Below are 22,532 nucleotides of genomic sequence, written 5' to 3'. Positions count from 1 at the left end.
CAATTTCTAAATTCATTGTTTTCAAATGAATGACTCACTCTGCTGTTATTAAAAATTGTAGCATCGTGCGTAGCACCTGGCCATCGAGCTACAACATTTAATATCCTCAATTTACTATCACAGATCATCTGAGTGTTAATTGAAAAATATCCTTTCCTATTCCTATATATTTCTGCTTCTTCACCACCTGGAGACTGAATCTTAATGTGAGTGCAGTCTAAAGCACCTATTACTCGTGGGAAAGATGCAATGTTGAAAAAATTTTGCTGTCTTTGTCGCAGGGTGTCTTGATTTCTATGGAAAACTACGAATTGTTGATATTTGCTTGCAATTGCATTAGAAACTTTTTTTACAATTCTGCACACCGTAGATACATGCATACCAACAAAATCAGCAACACTCTGAAGATGTCCACCAGTGGAAAACAGGCGTAGACAAACCAATAACTGGTTTATTGGCGAAATGGAATTGTTCACATCATAGGGGTATTCTAGGTGTTCTTGAATGATGTCAAGTATATATAATACACTCTCTCTCGACAGGCGAAATCTTCTGCGAAATGCAACCTCATCCAAGGTATCAAAATAATGAGATCGCTCGTATATTTGGCGTGGAATCCGATTCTCTAAAAAGTCCAGTACAAATAAATCATCAATATCTTCATTTTCTTCGAAAATGGCATTTGCGATTTCCATAATTGATGATTATATTATTGTACTCTTCTTATATCTATCTATATGTATATGCATTTAAACCAGAAAAATAATCGAACACCAGCTTGCGTACTACTTATCGTATGTATGTTTATTACTAGTTCATGAGGGTCACGTGGGAAACTCTTTGATTACGACTAAACTGTGGAGTCAAAGGAAAACATCACATCCAATCACGTCATAACCTCAATAACCTGACATGTTTTCAACGTCTGTAAGCGCAGTTTAAGCTTTAACTTCAGCTTATTCTACGGTTTAAATTTTGTTCAATTTAAACCAGACTTCAAGTTTAAAAAATGGCGGTGCAATGCATATAGAGTAGTTAAACCGCGCTTAAATTTTAAGCCGAACTGGTGCAAACGGGCATTATTATTCCATTTATCAACACCAAAATTACTTAATTTCAATAACAGAACTAGAGAATTATTTTACTTCCTTGCTTAAATTCAAATCGTGAATAGAACAAATTGTTTTTGACAAGGGTGACACTATTACGGGCTTGAACCTTGATGTTGCTTATCCAAACGGTAAAACAACATGTGACGCTTATATACCAATATTCATTGTCAAGAACAAATAAATTTTGCTCAGCTCATCATATTCAAAATGCGTTTTCGATAAAAAAATAAGAAACCATTATTTCGAAAGGGATTGAAAATCCGCATATTCACATTTCAGGAATATCGAAGACAAGCGAATTTATTACCCTTACCAAAGAAAACCCCAAACGTGATTCTACACACGATACTCTCGTGTACATTAAAACAGATCCCACATTCCGATAAAAAATTGATGAAATGGCAAATCTCGGAGGCTGCTTTCGCTGCTCTACTCACTTCTCTTAATTAGAACACAATTTCATCAACCCAAATCAGCACAAAATGTCATTAAGTAAACAGCAGAACAAATGTCGGTTTAAATTAGTCGCTGCCCAGTCGCTTCCTCGCTACACATTGAAATTGTCACATTTTCCTTCCCTCTAATTCCACCCTTGTCCGATTGGAATCTCCAGAGAATCCGCAAAGGGCAAAAATACGAATCGTGACTGTGCCTTAATAAAAGCAAACATCAAATCTGCGAAGACATTGACCCGAAGACACGGCAAGTGTTAATTTTTTTATGCAAATTCGAAAGAACTCCGTGGACGCTCTCCGTTAAAATAGAAACAACGCTTTAAAAATTTAATTAACGAAAACGTTTTAAAAAGCCAAAATTGTCGGTTTTGACAGCTGGAGTAGAAAATTTTAAACATAAATATGTGGTACTCGACTCTAGCCCCTCACAAACGATAAATTTGTCTCTCCGCTCGACACCCTCTTAACCCCAATTCATAACCTCCCCCACAACACGTCCCAGATGAACAATCCCGTTTTCCCGAACACCGCAATCGTCGGCTCCCACGCCCCGATAACAACTCCAGTCACTTAAACTAAGCCTCCATTTGTTTGAGGCAAATGCTCGTGAAAATATCGAAACATCCACACCCCATGTGACGAAAAGTTTGAGTCGCAACGCACCCCGGCGACAGCTCGAGAGGATTACAAATATTTATGTGCCTTGATTCGCAAATCATTTCTGAAGAGGTCTAGATTAGAGACAGTCTACAAGTTTTTTGATGAATGGCTTGAATGTGATAAATGAAGAGCCTCATTTGACGCTAAACAGGCGCTGTATTAGTTTAGTTCGAGGATGGCTGACGGAGATTTATCAGGGAAAGCATTCAGCGCAAATTTGCCGGCATTATAATTGTATGGGAAATCGGTATATAATTACCACGGTGCAAGGATTAAGCCAGAGCCGCATGTGATGCGTCCAGAGGCGATAAACACTTTACAGGGTGTTCGCTCCGTTGAACAAACCAGGGACACTGAGGTATGCAGTTTATTACTTTCCCGTTCCCTCCTTTGAATAATCAGGAACTTATTTAGGTAACAAATTTATAACATAATCTATATTATTGCCTTTTTTAGTGTTACGTGTTTTTCGTTTTCTAGATTATCACTGAAATTATTTACCCTACACCAAACTCACCTGAAAGTACAGCACGATCTTGCACATCGCCACCCCGAAGAACCACGTGATGGTCACATCCCACACCACTGACGGCGGTAAACAGAACAAGATCACCAAAAAGTCAGCCACGGCCAGGTTCACAATGAAGTAGTTTGTGACAGTTCGCATCGTATGGTTCCTGTACACGGCCACGCACACCAGAATGTTGCCGATAATCCCGATCACGAACACCAGGGTGTGAAAAATTATCAAGATCCAGGTCCAGCTTTTGGGTGCTATGAACTCCCACAGACTGTCGATGAACTCCTCTTCGGAGAAGGTCCCGTTGGTAGTGTCATTGTAGTAGATGAAGCTGTCGTTGTCCCAGTCGCGTTTGTCTCGCATTAGATAGTCGAAGTCGGGAGCTGTTTCGTTGAGGGTGGAATCGGAGGAGCGGTCGCGGTGAGGGTGGTTGAACGTGGCTTTGGTGGTGTGAAGGAAGAGGACGGCGAGGAGCTGGAAGGTGGTTTTTTGCATGGTGGTGGATGAGAGCGGTAACCTGGAAGAACCAAAACAAATTAAAAATCTTTTGAAATTATTCGTGATATACAACAAAAATTTTGTTTTCTTTTGCGGCATTGTGAAGTTATTCAGGTCATCGTCATCATTATCGTGATCGTTGGCAAAGTAGAATAAAACTAGAATAGGGCGTCGCGATGGGATTTTATTGATTTCTAAATCACTAATCCATTAAAAAGACATTTCGTATTTCGAACACTGATAAGCAGTTTGAATCATTAGTGAGCATTAAATGTTTTCAATTTTAAATCTTCCTCTGGATGTTCGTGGATTCCCCGTAATGACAATGACAAATCAAAATATTTCCAGTTTTATAAATCCGGACGTTGTTGCAAGTTTAATCGTATAATGTTTGAAGTATCCGATTATTAATGACACTGACTGTGTACATTTGTAAAATAAACTGGGATTAAACTAAATCTGCTTGAATTCATATTATTATATTTAGGTTAACTCATAGCGGTAGCCGCCCAGCATTAGTGCGATTATTTACTGAAAAACTAGAACGAAATTCAGATCTATTATCAATTGTTCGATTGACAGCGCTTCAGTTCAATGGGTAAAATACGAATCTGGATTTGATATTCACATTTTTTAGAATAATAACCATATTCATAAAAAAATCAGAATATTAGTGATATTGATACATTCTATTTTAACCCACCTTTCAAACCCAAAGATAAGCCAATAACACTATAGAAAAAATAATATTTGAATCTGGCGCGTTTAACTACCACGTACTTTTCATTCAGCTGCTATTGTGAAAATATTATTAACAAGTTCGCTTTAATTTTTCAACGTTACATCGCAAAGATAAACTTTGTAACTGTGTTAATTTTTTTACAAAAATTTGGCCAATCGAAAAAAAAACTCAAAAGGATTTGTACACCACAAATGTAGAAGTTTATTATTGTATAACATTTAAATCATTTTAATTTGGAACCCTTTGAAATGACGTCATGAAATTGTTGGTCGGAATGATTAGCCACATTTGGTTAGGGTTGTACATGATATTCCTTATATATATTGTCATGAAATACACCCTTACGCCGCCTCGGTGCGACGCCTATGGCCGTCGAGAACTCTGTGGTCTTACGCCGGTGATGATTCATCCTAAATGCGACGGAGCGCTAAAGAAACGCCTGGAAACGGAAATCGCGAATGGGAATCCCGGAGAAATCTAGAAGCGGTGACGTAGGGTTTCGAGAAGGACCGCATACTGTTTAAATAGAATCGACCTTTGGGGAACGGATTATTCAGTTAGTTGAGTTAGACAAGTTGCGCCGGAATTATTTTATAATCGCTGTGATAGTTAGTCGTGTAATTCGAGTTATTAATAAATAAATTGTTGAGCTTAAACCAGGTCAATTTTAATCACCCGTTCAACGTAACAATATACAAACAAAATTTGACAACTATCGATCCGGTAGTTTCGGAGATTATCTGTCTAAAAAAAAATTACCACAGACAAAGGGACTGACAGACAGACATGCCACAGACAAACGGAAACGGGAGACCACTTTTTTCGTAACCACATACTTAATAAAATCCCTAGGGACTTCTAAAATTCTACCCAAGTCAGTCAAAAACAAAACAACAGATCTCAACGAAATTTTCAAAAATAAAAACAAGGCACCACGAAAATATCTTTTTCCATATTCTTTAAAAAACGATGTAGGAACCCCCTAGAATTTTTCAGATTTTTTTCAAATATAAACCATAAGATCTCTCTCTTAAATTCTTCGGAAGACAGAACACAAGAAATCCGTAAAATTATTTCACATACGAGTCTTTAAAAAAAAGACACTTCTCGGAATCTCTAAGATTAATTATTTTTAAAATTTCAAAAATAAAACACAAAAAAGACTACCAAGATTTTTTCATACATTTTCAAAAAGACACAAGAGGTCAATTTTCAAATTTTGTATGACTAGTCATACTTGAGCTAGTAGTTCCACAGATAAATGGGTGCGAATACGAATTTGATTTACCCGGTATATCATGGCGCAGATAACGTAATCGTAGTTTCAAAAGCTCAAGGCTACGTCCAATATATACCTCAAAATTTTCCTACCCTTTCTAAATTTAAAACTGTAACTACTTTTTTGGTAATTAATTTTCTTAGTAGTCTGAAGGTCGTATATTTTCTGAACTCCATTCTGTGCGAAAACATAGATTTTATCTTTTCCTGTTGTTTTTGTCCGCATGGCTTTCTTCTTTTCTTCTCTCAAAAGCTTATTTAATGTTTCTTGAGCAAACCTAGTTTCAATTAAAATTTTACTTCTCGATCTACAATACAGCAACCTCTTATAAAACTTTAAATCAAATCGAAATCAAATTCATCATAACAGTCAGCAGATAATTATGGGATAAGAACTTCTAATCCCCACTTTTAAACTTAAATGTACAAAAGAACCAAAACAAAACAGAACAAACTAATTCAAAAAAATGGCGACCGCTGCTAACTTCGTGGAGTTCTTACAAACTTTAACAGAGCGAAATATACCTAGCTATTTCACGTTCATGAAAAATTCCATTAAAACCGGTTCCGTTGTATAATCGTGTTCCCTTTACTTAATGCAAAAAGCTAACAACTGTTAGCTTTAAGCAAAGTAAAAAATAACAAAAAAGCGCCGCCGTACTTCCTGATTCTTAAAATTATTAAGGAGCAACATTAAACCTACACCCCCTCAATCTGAACACAATAGCTTTATTAATACCGCAAATAAATAATAATCGACAACCTCAAAGCTCGATTCGCTTATTTATCATCCTTAATAACACAGATGTCACGTTATGACAACCACTTTATCATCTTATTTTCTCTCGACTTTAACCTCCGCAACGAACGTGTCTTGATACACGACAAGAAACCGTGACTTTCATATAACGATATAAAAACAAAGCGAACGACTGTCGGGTCTGTTTTGCTTAAAAAGTCAATCCGCACAGGGACGCGAACCCTAATTTGTCAGTTTGACGGAGGGAAGTGAATAAACCGAGGGGAGTATTTATAGCCAATTTGTTTTTATTTCATCTCTTTTTCGAGTTAGTTCGGAATAGGTAACCGAGGACTTAAAGCTACAAGAAATAACATAAAATAAATAGTCGATATTTAAGAGGGTCGTGAAAAATGGCGCAGTCGGATGGAATGCTTCAAAAGCACGCCCAGAGGATGGCCGACGCTTGCTTTTTCTACAGCTGACAAGTCTCTGTTTTGATAAATCTACGGTTGGTTTAAGTTGGTATTACAGTTTTATAACCTTCATTTTTTATTATTTCCCAAACTCACTTTTGCCAAAATACCACCAGTTCTGTGAAACATAAAAATCGTTTTTTTTTCTATTAACCCTTAATGACGGATGCTTTTAGAAAAAAAAAACAATAATTTAGAAACGTGTCCTGAACTCTAGAATATAAATCCATAATTCTAACTTACAGTAAGTAATATAAATGTTCGAAGACAAGGGACTTGACGCTTTCGTCAGCAGTGAATATTATTGTTATTAAAAAGCCACAAGCGCCCCATCAATAGCTGGAATTATCGTCAAATCACCCTTAGCATCCCTCTTTAAAAAACAGCACGCGAAAATTGTTAACCCGATTAACCCTGCCCGTTAAAAACTAATTACCCGTCACAATCGCGCCTAAATCTCGGCACGCCGAAAGATGATAATTCAAATAGAAACCCGTAAATTAGCTAGAAAAACTTTTTTCATTAAGTCGTAGACACGAAACGCATCGCCAGTTTCCCGAGCAACCTGCTCCCGTCTCATTCCTCTTATTACCGCGACAATTTTTCGTCAAGTGCCGAACGTTTTATTGCGTTTTGTGAAAAGGGTCAAAGGGCCCAGTCCGAGTCGACCCTTCACCTTAGACATCCTCGACCGTAATCCTTATCGGATTTCGTAACCCATTTCAATAGTAGGGTAAATGTGTACAAGAGTACGCACTTAGTGTAAAACTGTCAACAACTTTTTAATTTTTTTGGATAGACAAATTTTATGATATAGGTTCGTTATATACATGTTTAGATATCAGATATATTTAATTGTACGCCCCAACACCACTATATTTTAAGAGTAATTTCAATTTTTGTCAAGATGTGTAAATGCGCACTCTTAGACAGTTCATTGCACAAGAGTGCGCATTTGAACGCTTATGAGTACGCATTACATTTTATGAAAAAATATTTGTTTCTAAGGTGAAAATAAATGGGAATAAGTGACTACAGACTACACATAAAACGGGAGACCTATTTCTTCGTACTTTAGGGGTCTTGAAAAGACGAGAAAACGTAAAAATAGAGAGTCGGTCGACGGACTCGATTACAACACGCTCAGGAAGTAAAAATAAAAAAAAAAATCACCATAACCACCACCACACAACTTGAGAAGCAGTACAAAGTAGTAGAGTTAAATAATTCATTATCGTATGATATGTATTTCCAAGACTATTAGACTACGTATTGCAAGCAATGCTCACTCTTATACAATACCTCGCTGCGCACTCTTGTACATTTGTACATCACCTAATGTTTTCAAAGTTAAAAGCTTTTGATGGACAGAAAGTGTAAAACTGTTAGTGTATAACGACACCTTAAAAGTTACAACTAATGAAAATTATTACTGTAAAATAAAAGAACTGGTACGTACCTTACAAAAAACTAAAACTATGAGCGGTAAAAATTACATCCACACAACGTGTGAACATAAAATCGTCAGTACGACCAAACTATAAACTATATTCAGGTCACTTTTGCACCTTTATCTCAGGTTTAGCATTAAATTCTGAATGGTATAACTACATCTTACCCAGATGGCACTAATAACCAGAAATCATCAGTGCGTACTCTTATACATATGCGCACTCTTGTACACATTTACCCTACCAGCTTTGCGAGAAATGTTGGAGTAAATGTCATCCAAACATCTTAAAATTGGCGCAGTCGGTGAGATTTTTCGGGCATAATATGGCGATTTAGGCGTTTAAGCCCTCGGAGGCTGACAGCGTCCGGGCCCATATGTTCCGGAGTGCGAAGGAATGTGGACGTCCGGTCCGTGTATTATCCTTTCTATGCGCCCACGCGTTCTAGTCCTGTTCGTGTTTGCTAAAACAATACAAACAGCAATTGACGAGGTCTCGGCCGGGAGGGTCGTTTGCTACCGCTGTAGTTTTGGAAATACATTTTTGATGGTACTATTAGAATTATGGGCATGTAAAACCCATTATCATGTTAATTTGCGTAGGGAGCGAAGGCTGGGTATTAAGGGGATTCATAGCGTAATTAGTGGCTTGTGAAAGTTAATTTTGTATCAAAGCCTTGCCTTTGGAACAATGCATAGTTAAGGGAGTATTTTTCTTATTTAGTTAAGGGTAAAGCGACCAATTTAGATAATTTCAGCAAATATTAAATTCATGAAAATGCATAGTTTGCGTTTGGAATGAACACTTGTATGTGGATTTAGTTACGTTTCATATATTGTTTAAAAAAGGGTATAAAACGTTACGTTCGGCAAATCGAGTTCAGTTAAATTATGTAGTGATGAGTCTTGCATTAATGAGAGTTATAGTTTAAGTACAACAGGTGTAATTTAGACAATGTAGTGAATACGTTACTCTTGGTAGGGAACCAGATATAAATTACTCTTATCAGAAAAACTTATTCCCAGTTTCCGTTCCTTGCGACGCTGTACATATGGAAGGAGCGCATTGTCGTAATTGCTGACTTAATGGTTTTGAAAAGTTATGTTTCAATTTCACTAGTTTACTGACAATTTTGTTATGGATGAAACACAAAAATTGTGAACGCAAATATTGATCACATACTCTAAAAGTATTCCTTTAAAGGATCCTACGAACCAAAAACGGTTCTGTCAAAAATAAACTGTGGGGGCTGTCAAGTCCCACAAAATTGTATAGTATTTGTATATTTGTATATAATCTGTATTTAATTACCTTCTCAGTCATACTTATCCTTCCCCAGATTTCGAATACCTTCCAATAACCCTTTAGACACAACTGCCGTACCGACAACATCAAAATAAATACACCAAAATGCAAGTACTGTTTCAGTCACCTGATCACCCCACAAAACAATCTCAAGTATAGTTTTACGCCTTAGGTCTTTGTATTTAGAGCCAAGTCTGATTTTGAGTAATAATTCCAATGATTCCTTTTGAACATGAGTTTTTGTAAGCCACACTTATACATAGTGGTACATCATTTATAAGCTGACACAAACAGTGATTTTCATCATCAACATTTCATCTTAAACAAAACTACAGTAAACTATCAGATATTGAATAAAAAATTAATAACAATTATGTTGTTATTGACAAAATTTGTAAGACTACGGTGTATTGTAATTTAAACTGTACACAACAAATACAACAGTGAAACAGAATTGCTCATCCATTAAATCGTTTAATCGAAGATAAGATTAATTCTAGCAATTTGGTTTCAAAATTGAAATATATAGACCATTACTTTGCGGTAATTTAGCGGATTTGAAAAGAGCCCTTGTGTTACAAAAACAAGTAATAATAATTCACTCCTGCAATGTGCAGAGGAGAATTCAGAGAAAATAAGCGAACGTAGCTGCAATATACATTTATAAATATTTAGTTTGCAATTTCAAACATAAAGATAAATACGACACTCACCTCAATGTATGAATAGAGAGAGAAAAGCCCTTGCAGTAGTGACACAAGGTTCTTCAATAATTTACCTGAGACACTCAAAAAAATAATTGATTTAAACGTTTAAAAACAAACTTGTTTAAACTGTTAATTAAGCGAGCTCTTGACTCTGTTGATGAGTTCAGCAATTAGTTTTATATTTACCAGTTTAATTTCACCGTAATTGGTTCTCTTTTTGAAGTGTTTAAACTCGCATAATATCACAACTACTGACGTGAATGTTTTACGAAGGGATTTATTTCCTTATTGGTTATTTATTTAGTGAGCATACTGTATCACACTGGACCGTGGATGCTTATCAACGAGATAAATTATTTATTTCTAGCTATAACAAAAATCATGGATTTCGATCAATCGGAGAATTAATAGTTAAGTTTGAATGTAATTGCCTACTAAAAGTACGAAAACACAAAAAACTGGTCTTAGATAATTTAGACAGAACTTCCATCTCTCCTGAATTACAAAGTCCAACAAACCCAGCTTCTTGGAAAAATTATAAGATTATAACACGTGGTTTATTCCGTAAAAACTTTATTCAACAAAACATAGTATATACACTGTATAGACATAGACTGGTTACACGAGTTCTTAAAAATGGTCACTCCGCGGACGAACAGTCCTGATAACTCGTACACTCGCGAACACCCGGAGCGTTTTTCCACGGCCGGACCTGCGGGACCCCTCGGATACGCCGCTGATACTCAAGCCGACTTACTACTCGATTTGGACCTCCAAGACCCCTCGGATGCAAGGTGATACGCAAATGAGCTGTGAAGTTCGCAGATGGAAAAACTTGCCGAATCTGGCCGCTCGGGTCCTATGTAAAGGCGGCTAGAAATGCGTCGCGTGGGAGTGAAAGGGCGCACCGCCCTCTGGTAAGGGAGCGAGCGAGTACCGGGGTGCTGCGGCAGGGTAGTGGTGGTGCGTGGGCGTGACAGAGGGCGCTAGGGGTACTGATCGCGCTACAGTCTCCCCCTCAGGACCATAGGGTGCGTCCCCGCCTATTGGTCCTGCTGGATCTTTCTGGGGCGGCCTCGTCGTCGCAAGGGTTGTACCGGTGGCACGGGCTGGGTGGCTTCCTGCGTGGGAGGTTGGTACGGAACAAGGTCAGAGGCGTGATAGAGCCCTAGCACTACATCGGGCTGTTGGTGGGCGGCGATCTCGTAGCTCGTGGGGCCGTGCCTTCGTAAGACCACGTATGGTCCGTCTTGCTTGGGGGCGAATTTTGACGTGAACCCCTGGGAGGCCTTACTCAATCGGTGTGTTTTGACTAACACCAAATCTCCGGGGGCATAAGCGGTGCTTGTTTTTCGGTGACGGTCCTGGTCGCGTTTTCGCCGGTCTTGCTCGGACTCGTGTATTTCCCGAGCTCGTTTCAAGGTTTCGTCCAAGGTGAGTAACAGCGGTGTGGCCTCTGGTACGAAGTTCTCGCGGAGGGTGATTGCGCGGAGGTCGTGCGTGACGTCATCTACGGTGCGGAGGTCTCGGCCAAACATTAGGTACGCTGGGCTGTACCCGGTGCCGCTACACCATGCGCTGTTCATGGCGAAGCGAATGGAGGGTATCTTCTCGTCCCAATTTTCGTGGGGCTGTTTGCCAATCTGTATGGCGAGCTGCGTTTTCAGGTCGCGGTTTTTTCTCTCTACGGGGTTGGCCTCGGGGTGGTATACAGGGGTGAAGCTCTGGGTGATACCTAAGCAAAAAGTAATTTTCTGCATTACCGCGCTTATGAATTGGGTCCCATTGTCGCTCACGATACGACGGGGAATACCGTATTGGAGGAACACCTCCGTTACCAAGGTGGTGGCGCAGGCTTCGGCGCTAGCTTCAGCCAAAGTGAAGAGTTCTACCCATCTGGTTGCATAGTCCTCTACGATGAGGACCCATCGGTGGTGTTCTTTGGTTGGGGGCAGTGGGCCAAATAGGTCTACGGCCAGTACTTCCATGCGGTGTCCCATTGCTGGGGTTTGTAGTAGGCCAGCGGGCTTCAGATTTGGGGCTTTGTAGCGTTGGCAGTCGATACATCCCTTCAGGTAGTCGGTAATATATCGTCGCATACCCGTCCAATAGTATCTTCGCTTGACCCGATAGTATGTTCTTTCGACGCCATAGTGGCCGGCGGTGGGTGAGTCGTGGTACTCGGCCAGTACTCGGGGTCGTTCGTGTTTGGGGACTACTAGCTGAGCCTCCTCACTCTCTCCATCTTGAGAGTATCGGTAAAGAACCCCTTGGTTGAGTAGGTAGCCCCGAGAGGTCCACTGCTGGGAAATCTCGGCTTGGGCGTGGACCAGGTCGTCCATAATCTTCCTAATTTCTTCGTCCTTGCGCTGCTCGCTTCGTAGTTCGTTGGCTTTACGTGTGGGGAGGTCCACTTCTACGGAGTCGATGGCCACCTCGGGTAGGTGGGGTCGTGACAACATGTCTGCTACTACGTTGGCCTTACCGGGCGTATATTCGATGGTCAGGTGGTACGGCTGCAGCTGCAGTGCCCACCTCGCTAGACGTCCGGTCGGTGTCTTTAATGTCATCAGCCATCGGAGGGGCTGATGGTCGGTGATGACCACGGTTGAGGATTCTTCTAGATACCCACGGAATCTTCGCACGGCCCAGACAATGGCGAGGGCTTCGCGCTCCGTGGTGGTGTAATTCTGCTCGTGGTTCGTGAGCAGGCGGCTTGCGTACTCGATCGGGCGCTCCTCCGGGCCCTCCCCCTGGAGTAGAGCCGCTCCTAGGGCGTAAGCGCTTGCGTCCGTGCGCAAGACAAACGGTTCTTCGGGGTTGGCTTGTCGCAGGATGGGGGCGTCGGCCAATCGCTGCTTCAGTTCCTCGAACGCTTCTTGGTGGGTGGAGTCCCATTGCCATGCGGCATCTTTCTTTACTTCCTCCTTGAGCAATTGCCTTTTCGTGGCGTTCAGCTGATAAGGAGGCACCGCGATCGGGGCGTGGTCGCCTGTGTCGATGCGATGCTCGGCGTATGGGGTAGGCGGGCCGTGCGCCTCAAAAGCGTCGGCGAAGTCATCCACCAAGTCGTCAAACTTCGCGCGGGTCGGTTCGGTGAACCCGGTGCCTTCGTTGGCTTGCAGGTGCAGAGATGTTATGAACAGTCGCCGGGGCCCGTCGGGGAAGAGGCCCATTTCGTATTCGTCCATTTCGCCCGTCGTCATCGCGGTCTCCGCGTCTTCCCACATGTGTTCCGTCGCGTACGGAGCCTGATACGTGGTCCATATGCCGTGGGGGGTTACCAGTCCCTTGGAGGTATCGCGTTTCGGCGGTGCTGGTGGCGGGGGCCCGTAGCCTTCTTCGATGTCTCCCGCTTCCATGGGTTCCGATTGTGTGATTCGAACTTCTTTTATGGTCGTGGGAACTCCTTTTCTGGCGGGCGCCTCGGCTCCGTCGACGTCGACGAACGGGTAGGTCCGCGTGATGTCGCCGCCAAAATAGAACCGTCGTCTCGCCAAGTCGGGGATGATTCTCGCGTCCTCTATGAAGTCCGCGCCCAGCAGGGTGCGGGTGTTGCAAGAGTCGGACAACACGATGAAGGTGGTTTCTACGTGTCGTCCTTGTACGCCTACCTTGGTCGTGACGGCCGGCACCTGCAGGTGCTTGCTCGTGCCGTCTGCAAGGGTGGCGATCACGTTTTCCGTCCTTGCTTTGTGTCCCGTTTTTATCAGGTGGCGGTACAATGTAGCGCTGGCCACGCTATTGCACGCGGCCGTATCGAGGTAGCCGGTGCCTTCTTCTCCGGCGATTTTTATGTGGATTGCCGGGCGGGACCGTGGTTGGATCGTGCCGGACCTCAGCGCACAGAATGCCATGTTGCGTGCGGGTTGGCTGGCGTCGGTCGTGTTACAGGTGGGGCAATTTCTTCTAAACACCCCCGGGGCGTTGCAACCGTAACAACGCACTGGCTCAGCGGGCGTCCGGGTTGCCGGTCCGGGAGCTGGGGCAGGTCCTCGTGGTCTCCGGCGGCAAGCGGTTGTGTCGTGGCCAAAAGCTCTGCAGACGTCACAGCGGAGTCTGGGGCCGCGACTTCGGTTTTCGTCTGCTTTGGGGCCCTTACCATTTGGTTTCGCGCGCGAGTTTTTCCCTTCTCGCTCGCTCTCTTCGACGGCGCGGGCCTTGTGGAGGAGATCTGCGAAGGTGTCCACTTCCGTACGGGCGATGCGGTCTCTAAGTCTACGTCGCAGCAGTCCGTAGAGGATATCCATCTGCCACTGTTCGTCCAGCTGCCGGGACATCCGCGACAGCCGTTCGCGTTGGCGCGTGATGTACGCGTCGGTGGAGACCTCGTCCCCCTGAGGTTCGTTGAATATCTCCTTGAACAGGCGGTGGTTCGGGGCCCTCGGGGCGAAGGCGTCCCTGATTAGTTGGACTGCGGCTGGCCATGTGTTGACGGAATTCCTTACTCCGTTCCACCACGTCAGCGCTTCCTCGCGTAGCAGGATCGGTAGAGTTTCTAGGGCGTCTTCGTCACTAATTTTCTCCAACCTCTTGTACAGGCTCGCGGTTGTAATAAATTCCTCTACACTCGAGACGTTGCGGGAGCCGTTGAACCGGGCCGGGCAATGGCTGAAGTGTCTCGTCCCTGAAGGTGGATGCAGGTCGGCTTCTCGGGGCCTCGCGACATCCCTGATGCCATTTATCAGTTCGTTGAATTGTTCTGCGGACATTTGAATCGTCATCCCGATGTTGGTTCGCGGACTTCTTCGCGTCGGAATCTTCGTTTTTCGCGAAATTGTGGTCGTTTTCGAGCCGCTTCGTTGGGCGTCACTTTTTATAACAGACGCCTTCTTCGTGCCACTAAGTTGGGCGCCACTTTTTATAACACGTGGTTTATTCCGTAAAAACTTTATTCAACAAAACATAGTATATACACTGTATAGACATAGACTGGTTACACGAGTTCTTAAAAATGGTCACTCCGCGGACGAACAGTCCTGATAACTCGTACACTCGCGAACACCCGGAGCGTTTTTCCACGGCCGGACCTGCGGGACCCCTCGGATACGCCGCTGATACTCAAGCCGACTTACTACTCGATTTGGACCTCCAAGACCCCTCGGATGCAAGGTGATACGCAAATGAGCTGTGAAGTTCGCAGATGGAAAAACTTGCCGAATCTGGCCGCTCGGGTCCTATGTAAAGGCGGCTAGAAATGCGTCGCGTGGGAGTGAAAGGGCGCACCGCCCTCTGGTAAGGGAGCGAGCGAGTACCGGGGTGCTGCGGCAGGGTAGTGGTGGTGCGTGGGCGTGACAGAGGGCGCTAGGGGTACTGATCGCGCTACAAGATATCATTTTGCGACATTTATTAAAAATATGGCTGTAAAATATAGTCACAGTGTAATAAAAAAATTGGTCCCTCAGGATATCAAACCAGCAACGTCTGCGTTATTAGTTGGATTAATTTGGAGTAATTTCCACAGTACTATTACACCTCCCTGCTGTCATTGCTCTTACACTGCTAAAAATTGGATTATATTTGGATTTTTTGTGGGAAAATTCAGATGGCTAGGAAACACAGTCAAAACGGATTCATAAACCACAAGAATAGACATTATCAAATTGTTGATGTGGATGATTGATTAGACACGTTTTTCTCAACATTTTACCATCAGATTAAATCTAATTATCTAATTAAACCGGCAGTATTTATTGACATTGTCAATTTTTTTATTTCTGAAAACTAAAAGTCCTAATCGATTTTTTGTTTAACGTGCACAGCCTGGAGAAGGAACGCTTAAGCGCACCTGAAGTTGTTGGCACTGCGAAATACATATAAGTTTCGCAAGCGAATTTTAAAATCATGTGTGTCCATAGGATCGAATCTGAATAAACATAATAAAAAGGACGAGTAAACATTTCCTGCAAAGTGACGTAGGAAAGCCTGGAAAAGTTGCATCTGGGGGTTCGCAACAACAGTGTTTGAGAAGTATCGATTTTTGGTCGTGATCATTCAGATTTGTATGTAAAAGAAGCTTTCACTAAAACAGCTATTCAGCAATATGATTTACGTAAAAAGAAAAAAAAATTTTTAACGTATTCAGTACTTATTTTAGATTGGGATTAAATCACTAAATACTATTGCCAAAACTTTATTTTACGTTTCGCATTAAAATCGCCACATTAATCATTCATTTCCACCCGTTCGAAACCCGCTCATCCTCGCTCATAAAAATCAACGCTACCAAGTTAATCAAAACCCAAACGCTTCAATTACTTGTAAACTTGTCGAACAAGTGGCAATTAACAGTTTTACGTCCTACCCATTTTTCTCACGCAAACTCGATTTCCTAACAGCCTCATTTATCGACATAGACGCAGCAAAAACGGTTTTAACGTTTATTCAATCTTATTTCGTACTTTGAGCTTAAAAGCCTGCTTGTAAAAGACGACAGCAAATCGTATTTTCGACAAAACAGTTTACGATCAAGTGCATTGGAAACTCATGCAACGTAGACTGTTTCCATTTTAATAAACTAAGACCGCTCTTCGTTAAACGAAAATGATATTCAGACAACAGACGGCACAGGCATTCGATATCCCATACTCGAGACCCAATAAAAAGTTTCGGGAATTTCATAAAGGCAATAGTGTTCTAAATTGAGTTTTTTCTGTAAAAGGGTGGTTGTTCAATGAACTATGAAATGTGAAATGCTTGGGTTTTTGTAGAGCGGCGCGTCGCTGGTTATGTGCTGAATATTTTCACTTGTTTACTATGCGCTCAATTGCCCGCTAATTAATACTGAGGTAATTACAATCGGAAGATGGACTATTAATAATAATTATTATTATTATTATTATCAACAACACACCAAATAAATAACATCAAATCGCTTATAGTGATCATAAGCTTATATTACCCAATTTCTTTGTGGAAACCTGGATATATTCCCGATTTGTCTAAGTCCTTTGACCGTGTTGATAACGACCTTTTAATACAAAAAGTGCAGAATTTTGGTCTATTCTCAAAATTACTTTCACTTCTATCGTCTTATCTCCGCCACAGATCTATGTATGTGCAGTACAGAGTCTTTAATTCAAAGTCATTTGCCCAAAGTTCAAGTGTCCCTCAAGGTGCAGTCCCGGGTCCTCTTTAGAGGATTGCTACAGGTTACAATGCCACCTTTTATCAGTTGAAGAAAGATCTCATGAATACATTCTACTTCGCTATGAAGAAAAATATTGTGTGGTATTCTTCTCTAGGCGGTCCAACGTAATTCACTTTAATTACTCTGTGGATGAGAACTGCCTCTAAAGATCTGATACTTTTAGAGATCTAGACGTACTATTTGATCAAAAACTTACTTTTCGTTATCACATTGATGAATGTGCATGGTCGAGACGGTGCATGTTTGCAATTAAATTCTTGGGGCAGTTGATGGATCATACATCGATTCTCCTTTTTTGTTGTCGCGAATTTTTATTAATGCAAAATCAAAGCAAAAATATCCAAATATCTTACCGCTAATAACACGGTGGGTATTTTGGCACTAAACAGAAGAAGCATTTTGTTATTGCAATCGTATACGGGTTACTTACTTATACTACTAGATTATACAGAAAACAATAACAATGACTTTGAAACCACTAGCGAAATGGAATCCGATTAATAGTAAGAAGATGACAATCCTACGGTACTACGCACCAAGCGATGTAGCAGAATGGGAATACAAAGAAAGCTTCTATAACGAACTAAGTCATATTATAAGTAAGATTCCTAAGGAAGAAAATGCAGGCGTTGAAAAGATATAGGGAAAGAAAATGAGAATGGCGAACGATTGTTGGAATTGTGCGGCACATTTGAATTGAAAGTACTTACACATAAAAATTGCCACAAGGTTACATGAGTAACACCAAATGGGAAAAACGAAAAGAAAATAGGCAATATATCCAAAAAATGAGTAAATTGCTGCTGACGTACGCAATAGAGGAGGCGATGACATAGAATCAGATCATTAGTTAATTACCTTCTAACTGGGAAACTAAATATAAGACTAGCGAGGGAAAACATGTTTGCGCAAAAAATTAAAGATGAAAACGAAAAGCATAGAATATAACAAAGCAGAAAATACTAGGAGTTAAAAGCAACAAAAGAAAAAAACTGAATGAGCAATTATACATCGAGAAAAATAAATGTGACAACGGAATTCTAACAGAAAAAATTATCTGTAAAAACAGAAGCGAAAAAATAAGAGATACAAACAAATAGCAGCAGCAGTAATAATAATAACTTAATAAAGAAAAGCGAAAAAAAGATAAAGGACAGATTCCAGAAAACATAGCTAGTACTTTGAAAACATTAGAAAAATCAGAAGACGAATACGCAAGCGAATATTGACCACGATTGAAGAACATTTAAAAAAATGGCTATAACACTTTTAAAATGTAATAAATGTGGGCAGGAAAGACATAGCGATACTAAATACTAGAAATGTGTCAAAATGAAAGAATGAGGCAAAACCCCCAAGTAAAGAAGAAACAAGAGAAGTGTGGCGGCACAATAACACGTTGGTAAGGCGAAGAAAGATAAGCTCCTCCGTAGTCTAGTGGTAAGGGCACCCGCCCGGCAAGCGGTAAACTTGTAGTTCGATTCCCACCGGAGGAGCAACATTTTTCCTTGCTTACATACAGAAGCAATAAAACAGGGATTAGAAAACCGAGTTAGTAATCAAAATTCAGAAAGAGGGCGACTTAACAATCTGTAACAAGTGGAGAGTGGACACTCTATTTAGCGTGTCCAACGAGGTATTCTACAGACAATAATCAACAGAATTATGAAAATAATAGATAAGAAAAGAAACAGAGGAATACCAACGAAGGTAATCGACTAAATAAAGGAGGGATACAACAGCTATAAATATACTGACCACATGCAAGTAAATTCACAAATTAATTTGAAACAAGAACGGGATTGGGGCAGGAATGTGTCTTATCACCACTGTTGTTCCTGATAGGATTAGATAAAGTTAGTGAAAAAATGAACTCGCTCCAAATAAAGTTGGGTTAAGAATAAATAAGAAAAACAAGTTAATAAATACTAATACAAAACTGTAAATATGAAGGTAAATGGGGAACAAATAGAACGAATCCACCAGTTTACATACTTAGACTGTATAATCGCCAAGGAAAACGAAGTACTCAAGGGCTAGAAGCAAGAATAACCAAAGCTAGGAGTGTATTATAAGCCTCAACAATGTATGACACGCAAGAAGTAGATGTTATCTATAGAACAATAGTAAAAGTCTTCGATGCAACAGTCAAAGCGACACTTTTTTAAGGATCAGAAACATAGACTATGACAAATACAGCATTGCAAAAACTACAGGTATTTGTCAATAGGTGTCAAAAAAATCATGAAGATACGGTGGCTTGAAACTATTACAAACAAAGAATGATGACAACAAACTGGTGAAGAAAAGAAGGCGTTCGGTTCTCTATATTTCGATTGATGCGATGATCTGCAAAAAAATTTCGTAACAAACAAGTTGTAGTTCTAGCCGCATGTGCTGTGGCATCGTCTTGTTGAAAATACCCCAAAATCTTCCACTTTCTTACCATTGACGAAAGTACACATCGATCACAAAGGCTTAATTTTGACGAAAAAACCATATTTCAACTGCGGCCTAATAAAAGTTCTTAAAAATAACTAAACTAATTTACATCCACAACGTCCGACTCGTAAAAAGTGCCCTTATTTTGGGCACCACAATTATCCATAGCGTTTAAGATAAGGACATACGTCTACACTTTCGAGGATGCCTCGATGACAATTAATATTGATCACCCCAAGCAGCAGACTGTCGTCTAATTCACGTCAATTTTTGGTCATAACTCGTCGACGACGTCATTCGCCCAAAAAATCACGTGATAATGACGAGATTTTTATGACTTACTTCTGACGTCAATTAATGACGTCAAAAGGCCGTCTTTTCTTCGTCATTTTTTATAGATTATATGATCAATTAGATGTGGGTCGTCGTATTCTTTAAAAAGTGGCCTTCATAATGTTTAATTATGTTTAGAGCAAAAAATACAACGGCTTTATTAGAAATACACCAAAGACAAGTTTTTTCATTCTAATAATTTCTAATAAAATAATTATTTCTGAAAACTTGATTCCTCTGGAAGTGTTATTTTGTAAGTACCTGCTTGGCCAATTATAAATAGAACATCCGGGGTTGACCGTATAATAGTGAAAAGACCCTACGACACAAAGTCATAAAAATTCTTTGTCCATTGTCCCTAAAACAGGACAAGGTTTTGAAGAATTCCTTCCTCGAATTTTGATTTTATAAAGACGTGATAGTTACCAAAAAAATTAGAGAGTGATTTAATATTTAATTTTATTAAATTTATTTCATCTAATGAAAAAATAATGCTCAACTTCCGTATTTACTATACAATACATCAGATGTTTGAGGCGTGCATTCGAACTTTCCCTTTTTTCGGTATTTATGTTTATACTTCACAGTGAAGCATTCCAATATTTTCAGTTGGTTCTCAACCACAGAAACTTTCTCGTGTATCCGTTACTCACTTCATTTTTAACGCAGTTTTGTGAAAATTTCTGCCATTCACTGTGGGTTGTACTTATTTACTCTAGGTAAGTTAATAGGAGTATCTAATAAAGTAATCATTTTAATTTTTACGTGTTTCTGTTATTTTTGATAACTGTACGTAGATAACAAAAGCAGTTTTTTCAGATAAGCTAGAAAGACCACCATTAATAACTGAAGATACTCCCACTGATTATGAAGAACTTACGGTGATTGTTTTTGAAAATGAGGCGCTATAAAATATTGCAAAGTTATGTTACTGCAATTTTTGATGAACTAATGCTAATGAACATAATTTTATTCTAGATCTGAAACAAATACAAAACACATATGCGACACGAAAGAAATGCTAAAGGAAACGAGTGAAAAAATCTCCAACATGGAAACGTCATCAAATCTGACAACTGAAAAGGGAAACAAAAATATGTAGAAGTTATGCCGCCAAGACCACACCTAAACAAATTTTGACGAATTACAAGATTATCTTTGCCTATTAGAACAAGCAGATTTCTTGGAAGTTAAAAAAATACAATGAATTCATATGTGCATTTAACATAATATTGGATAATGTATACAGGTAGATCCCTGTAATACTACGATACTTTTTGGTAACTTACTATACATGGCACATTTCGCTTCATTGTAAAAAGTATTGACAACGAGATTTTCCTGATAGGCTATATGTTTTTGTCAATGCAACCATTTTACGATCATCCTTTAGATTCAAGTAAATTTAGCATTTTTAAAATGCAGAATTTGTCTTCTGCTTTAAGCCGTAATCCCTTAAATTTAATAATAGCCAAATGCTTGTTATTGCCCATAGACGAAAAAATGATTGCATTTCCATTAATCCATGCACTCTAACGGGTTTTTCTTTTCAGTGCAATAAATTGAGGCAAATTTAAAAAACTTAGGTTATTAATATGATTGTTAAAACAGAATTAATTCTTAACGGTATTTTTTTGTGCATTGGGGACAGTCAAGTCGTCGTGAATTAGAAAGTTTTACAGTGCATTTTCAAATCAAGTAACTTCAACAATGCGATTCAATTGTCTTTTCCCTTTATTCTAGTTTTTTTTTTAATATTTTTTGTAAATAGATTTGTTTGTGTTTTTAAGACTGATTTATAGTTTATTATAGTTTTCTTTTAATATTCTTTGTAACTAAATAGATTTCTTTGTGTCTTTAAAACTGATTTTTCTTTAAATAGCATATTTTATTGCAACGTTTATTTTTGATTATATATTGTATATTATCCTTTTTTTTTTTGTTTATACTAATTATACTCGTAATTACCTGTATGTAGATTTGTTTGTGTTCTTAGGAGTGGTTTATCTTTAATTTGTTTAATTGACATATTTTTTTATTTGTTTATTGAAGTTCATTGTTGGTTGTACAGAATTGTAGTAAATTTAATTTTTTTACACTAACTTGTTTTAACTTTAATTAATATATCTTTTGTTTTGGGGTTTACCTGGCGATTATAACGAATTATAATATTTTATTTAAGGTAAACAATATAAAAATATAAAATTATTTCAGCGTTTTATTTATTGCATATTTTTTTCTAAAAATCAAAATACATATAAAAAAACATCTTAAAATGGACAATAAATGTCGTCTCTAAGACGTCAGTACATCACGTCAATAGTTTGTTACAAAATGACGACTCTAAGACGTCATTACATCACGTCAATAGTTCGTTAGAAAATGACGTTATCTGGACGAGACATTTGACCGTCATTGGTACGTCAATATCACGTCAAATCTTTGGTCACTATGACGTAATTGATGACCATTTATTCACGTGAAAAAGACGGCATCATGTTTCCTGGGACCCGATATGTATTACTTAGTTAGTGCAAATTCTAATATCCTTAATTGTTCACTAAAACACGTAGCAACTGTATGCAAATATTGTTGCGAAATAAACCCATACACCGCCCCAGTACAACGCCTACGGGTCGTCGAGAGTTTCTGGTCTGTCCACCG

General features: G+C 39.8%; 1 protein-coding gene across 4 annotated transcripts in view; it reads right to left on the bottom strand.

Annotated features, from left to right (window-relative positions):
- The window catches only part of LOC135124456 (orexin/Hypocretin receptor type 1-like), a 262,209-nt gene that overhangs the window by 197,886 nt on the left and 41,791 nt on the right, over nt 1-22,532 (bottom strand). For 2 of the 4 annotated variants that reach the window (XM_064049525.1, XM_064049526.1), the window contains exon 2: nt 2,745-3,264. In XM_064049525.1, coding sequence (XP_063905595.1) covers nt 2,745-3,242 — 498 coding nt within the window. In that variant the 5' untranslated portion in view covers nt 3,243-3,264. Of the gene's footprint in view, nt 1-2,744; nt 3,652-22,532 lie in introns of those variants that run through there. The other 2 variants (XM_064049524.1, XM_064049523.1) reach the window with 1 other exon arrangement.

Source organism: Zophobas morio, unplaced genomic scaffold (assembly GCF_036711695.1).
Source record: "Zophobas morio isolate AGI-343-1 ecotype UQ-CSIRO unplaced genomic scaffold, CSIRO_AGI_Zmor_V1 ptg000007l, whole genome shotgun sequence".
Taxonomy (NCBI): Eukaryota; Metazoa; Arthropoda; class Insecta; order Coleoptera; family Tenebrionidae; genus Zophobas; species Zophobas morio.
The sequence above is the reverse complement of the archived record's forward strand: the minus strand, read 5'-3'. Positions and strand labels throughout refer to the sequence as shown.